Genomic DNA, 5,633 nt, shown 5'->3' with positions numbered 1-5,633 from the left:
CAAAGCCTAAGATTAGATAGTACTCATTTTATTAGATTAGAAGGAAATGTTCCCTGGTAGCCTACAGCTAAGGCATATGTTTGATCCAAGTACTGCTCTTGTGTTTCTAGGATGTAATGACAATGGATGGTGTCCCTTATGACCTCACTGAGAGGCAAGTATATGAAGTTGGACAGCAAGTTGCAGCAGCTCTGGTAAGTCTGCTTATATTCACTACATTTTTTCTTTCTTGCTTGATTGCAACACGAGTCTGCATGGTGGCATAAGTCTTCTTGGCCTGAGCACTGAAGATGTGCTTTGTTAAAACTGAGCCAAATATGCTTGCATTATTTTGGTGAGTATACACCCTTGTTCCACAGCAGGGAAGACAGGCATAAACTAAGTTAAATTTGTATAAATTAAAATAAATAGAATTATAACTGTCTCTTTCTTTTCCAACTTTCCAGGCTTACCTTGAACAGAATAATTTGTTCCACGGTGACATTGCTGCCAGGAATGTCCTCCTTCATCACAACTTCACTGCTAAGCTCTGTGGTTTGGGTCTTGCCTATGAAATTCACACATACGGTGCCAACTCAGTCACACAGATTGTGCCAGTCAAGTGGCAGGCTCCAGAGCGGCTCCTGAAGAAACCCCCAAGCATCAAAGCAGACATGTATGATTTAACTTCTGGGCTAGAAGTTAATCTGTCTGTCAGGCCTGTGTCTTTCACTTCTTTATGCATCATGTCGTGTCCTGAAGTTCACAATAAGGCATATCTATTCTCAGCATAATTCCCACTTCATAGCTCATAGCTTCTCTTCTCATTTCTGCAGGTCATGCGTAGTCGATTTTATGTATTTAGACTAGCTAGCTAGAGTGGAAACTTACCATTGGTATGTTGTCTTTTGTTGCAGATGGTCTTTTGGAATTCTACTGTATGAAATGATTACATTAGGTAAGAAGATTTAATGATAATAAAAAAAAATATGCAAGGCAGCAGCAAATTAGCAAGACCCAAAATCTCAAATTTCAGAATGTAAAGCTGGACCATTTGAATAACCATCCTGTTTTTCCTAACTTGTGAAGTCTTGTCAATTTGTTTTAGACTTTCTCTCAGAGTGAGTTGTGGTAGGAAAAAAAGGCTTTTGGTAGGGGACGAAGGCATTCTTATACAGAAGCTGCTATCTGCAATCATTACCTTAATTCCTTTTTCCCTTCCAGGTGCTCCACCATATCCTGAGGTACCACCTTCTGACATTTTATCATACCTGCAGAGACAGAACATTATGAAGCAGCCCTCAAGCTGCCGGCAAGCCATGTAAGCTTCTTTCTTTATGGACATTTGAACTTGAGATCTGCAGAGCTAAATGGAAGTGAGATATACAAAACTAGATCTTAAAGAAGATCTCTAAGTCTAGACTATACAAAACAGTACCCTGTTAGATGAGGAGACTTGTTCTCTCATGTTTACCACATCTCCTTACTGGATTCTACTGCATGAAACCTTGCTTGCCAAAACCTCTCTTTCCTGCTTTTGAAAATTTCTCTTATTTCTGTTTCCATGTCTTCCATTGCATTTTGTTGCTCCCCTGTTTCCCTGCAAAGCACAGGACTATTCTGGACTTATGTATGTTTTTCCTCTAAGTTGTGGGATTTTTCCTGGAATGAACAAAGCATCCACACAGAAGATCTAAGGCATTATACTTCCTCTTTGTGAAGACATTGTTTATTTTAATATTCAGAGGCTTTTTCTTCCATAAGGAATTTCATTTACTGTTTCAAAAGGGAACACCAAACAATCTTTTTCCCTTTTCCCATGCTCACAGATGGCATCCGCTCAAACAACTGCATGCCTTTGCCCCCACACATTATTATGTGGTTGCAAATGTCAAAGGGTCATGGAAAGAACTTTATATGAAGAAGAAAAAGTGGAGGTCTCTAGATGTTTTAAATGTAAGATGACTGTAGTGAAACTTTGTGTTGCTTTTCATTCCCAGTGCCTCCTTACTTCTCCATCTTACAGGTACAACATCATGAAGTCCTGCTGGCAGTGGAATGCAACTAACCGGCCTTCTCCAGCAGACCTGATCCGGTCTCTACAAGCAGCTGTGAAGACCAGCAATAATCATGCAGTGCTGCAGGTGCCTGAGTTCGTGGTGCCTGAACTCTATGCTAATGTTGCTGGAGTTGATGTCCTCAGTCTAGTGAGTGAATACACTATACTCTGAAGGACTCTTTCACATGTTGGTGAAGGGGAAGTCTCTGAGTTTGCCCTTTCTAGACACTTCTCAAGCTCAGAATGAGGTGTATGAATTTGAAGGGATCCCTCTGTTTTTCAAATATGTTATATATATATATATATTTCAGATCTCTCCTCCGTGCCTGAAACTACAAACTATTATCATGATTATTATTATTAAACCGACCTGTTGATATCACTCTGCCAGTGGTGATTTGGGAGCAAAGTGGGTTTAGGAAGCTGTAGAAAATGTAACGAGAAACTTGAGTTAAAGGAACGTATTGAGTTTGCATGACAAGGTTTTGGTAGCTGGGGGCTACAAGGGTGGTTTCTGTGAAAAGATGCCAGAAGCTTCCCCCATGTCCAATAGAACTAGTTCCAGCTGGCTCGAAGATGGACCTGCCGCTGGCCAAGGCCAAGCCCATCAGCAACATTGGTAGCACCTCTGTGATAACGTATTTAAGAAATGGTGAAAAATAATACACAACAGCAGCTAGAAGAAAGGAGTGAGAATATGTGAGAGAAACAGCCCTACAGACACCACTGCCAGTGGAGAAGGAAGGGGAAGTGCTGCTCCAGGTGCTGGAGCAGAGATTCCCCTGCAGCCCGTGGTGCAGACCATGATGAAGTGGGTTGTCCCCCTGCAGCCTGTGGAGGTCCACAATAGTGCAGAGATCCACCTGCAGCCCATGGAAGACCCCATGTTGGAGCAGGTGGATGTGCCTGAAGGAGGCTATAGCCAGAGTAGGCTTCAGGCAGGACCCCACAGAGTGAGTAGCCCATGCTGGAGCAGTCTGTTCCTGAAGGACTGCACCCTGTGGAAGGGACCCACACTGGAGCAGTTAATGAAGAACTGCAGCCTGTGGGAAGGACCCATGTTGGAGAAGTTTGTGAAGGACCATCTCCTGTGGGAGGAGCCCACACTGGAGCAGGAGAAGAGTGGGAGGGGGAAGGAGTGACACAGAGAGTGTGTGAGAAACTGACCACAGCCCCCATTCCCCCTCCCCATTCATTTCTTGCAAGAAGGACATAGAAAAAGTCGTGAGTAAAGCTGAGTTTGGGAAGAAGGGGGTGTGGAGGATGGTGTTTTAAGATTTGGTTTTATTTCTCATTAACCTACTCTGATTTTGATTGGCAATAAATTAATTTTCCTGAGTCAAGTATGTTTTACTTGTGATGGTACTTGCTGAGTGATCTCTCCCTGTCCTTACCTCAATGTGAGTCTTTCATCATATTTTCTCTTCCCTGTCCAGTTGAGGATTTATAGAGTGGCTTTGGCAGGCACCTGGCAGCTAGTCGGGGTCAACCCACCACAAGGTGGCTTCTGGAAATGTTTCCCTGTCCTTTATGTCCCAAGAAACATCATCAGTTGGGTATTCGAAAGAGGAGATGCCCTGGGGAATATGCTAGGGGGCACAGCACTATAAGAAAAAGTGTACAGAGTAGGTAACACAAATTGATGGTTTGGTGTGCATTCACTAAGGACCTGTTCAACACAGTTGGGTTCTTGTGTTCAGTAACTGTCTGGGTCTTCTCCAGTGCTTTATACTATAGCTTCCCACAGGAAAATGGGTACTATATTTTATCTATGGATGCAGAAGTTGTTACATTAGTATCATATATCTTCATGTAGAGTGTATCTTTCCTGTAGTAGCTGTGCTGTCGAGTACTCCGATAATAAAGGTGTATTATTCCTTGCTTGTCTCAGGAAAAAGTCCTTACAGACCTAATTTCCCAGGTATGGTTCTTAACTCATCATTCCTTTGAGCAAAGCAGGTTATTTGTTCATGTGCTTCTCTTTGAGTTGTTTGTTGCTGAGTTATTTTGGTTTTTTGAAGACATCTGTCCATAGTTTATAACTACTGTGAAAACAGTATGGAAATGTTAAGAATACACCAAATAACAAAAATTGATCTACAGTAAAAATAACGTATGATGAGAATAAGCATGCATAGTGACATTGCTGTATGATTATGGTGAGAATATATGATAGATTGTGTTTATCTCTGTGGTGACAGTTTTGCTATATGACTTCTGCAGTGCGGATCTGGATATTGGACATGACCTCTGACAATTGTGACCATAGCATTTTGTGAATACTGTGATGATAACACAGTTACTTCAAGGTCTCACATGTAAACACCACAGACAACTTTGGTAATCACATGGAGGAGATGAACTTTTACTCAGTGAGCTGCTGAGTATGAACTCCAGATTCAGTTTAAAATAATAGTGTGAGACATTTTATGTATGTAGTTTTCTTGTAAGCCATTTATATGCTGTGCATTGATCAGTGAATACATTTTAATGCTAGTTCTAAACTTGCTTCCACTATATTAGTTAATGTTAGTTCCACAGACTTGCTTGTCACTGTTCAGTGACAAGGGTTGTTGCACTGGTGATTTACCTGAGTGCACATGATTTGACTGTTCACGTTCTGAGTAGGTTCTGGCTGTGCCAGTGCTATTGCAGAAAAGTTAGTGGTGCCTATGCTAAGACTTGCCCTAGGACAGCTGAGGGGTCGAAGTCCCAGTGAAAATACATCTGTATGCCTTCAGTGTCTGCCTGGAAGAGGGGCATGTCTCTTTAATTAAAAAAGTGGGAGTTTTGCTAGTTCGATATTTATATTTTATATTATAAGCTGCACAAAGCTTATCTGAAAATATTTCATAGTTGATTTTAATGAATATGCAAACTTGGTAAAAAATCAGAGTAACTTGAAGCCATAAACATTTTTCCTTCATTTCAAAAGAAACAGAATCAGTCTGCAAAACAAATTTTCTCATTGACTTCTACTATTTGTGTTTTCTAACTTGACAGTGCCTTAATTTTTTTTTCTCTCATTATTTTGGCATTTCAAGTAATGATCTTGTAAAAAATATAAATGCACATTAAAGGAATAGTTTTACTGTTCTGTGTGAAGAGTGGATTCAGTGTTCACTCAGTATCTCTCCAATGAGCATGACCCTTGTATGTGTTTGAAGTTAAAGGGCATAGTGACCCACAAAAGGCTAATTACAGTCAGTTATGTTCATTAGGTTTCAGTATTTCATGTAGTTGAATCCCAGATAATTTCAGAACAAGCTGCAGGCCTGCAGCATCCTAGAAGGCAAAACTTAGGTGGGTTAGCCATGTAGGATGCAAGGCTGAAAATCAGTGTTGTGAAAAAAGCTAAACTATTTCTCTTCTAAGAGAAGAGAAATATCCTTCTCTGAAGGATATCTTCAACCATCACTTTAGATTTTAAAAATACATAGCTGGAAAAATGAGCTTAGATTATGGTTTCCATCAAAATTTATTTGTCTTCTTCCAAAGGCAAAGTTAAGAAGTTTTATTTTAGATGCAAAATAACATTAATGGAATGGTTCTTGTTTTTGCTATATCACTTAGGCTTTGCAAGAAACTATAGGGT

General features: G+C 40.5%; 1 protein-coding gene across 1 annotated transcript; it reads left to right on the top strand.

Moving 5' to 3' along the window:
* Positions 1–75: 75 nt before the first annotated feature.
* On the top strand, positions 76–5,130 carry LOC135578162 (tyrosine-protein kinase STYK1-like). The gene is made up of 5 exons (XM_065048519.1): positions 76–194; positions 447–655; positions 897–937; positions 1,204–1,300; positions 2,006–5,130. Exons 1-5 carry the CDS (start codon positions 117–119, stop codon positions 2,208–2,210), a joined length of 630 nt encoding a protein of 209 aa, XP_064904591.1. The 5' UTR covers positions 76–116; the 3' UTR covers positions 2,211–5,130.
* Positions 5,131–5,633: the final 503 nt, after the last annotated feature.

This window comes from Columba livia, unplaced genomic scaffold (genome assembly GCF_036013475.1).
Source record: "Columba livia isolate bColLiv1 breed racing homer unplaced genomic scaffold, bColLiv1.pat.W.v2 Scaffold_84, whole genome shotgun sequence".
Taxonomy (NCBI): domain Eukaryota; kingdom Metazoa; phylum Chordata; class Aves; order Columbiformes; family Columbidae; genus Columba; species Columba livia.
The sequence above is the reverse complement of the archived record's forward strand: the minus strand, read 5'-3'. Positions and strand labels throughout refer to the sequence as shown.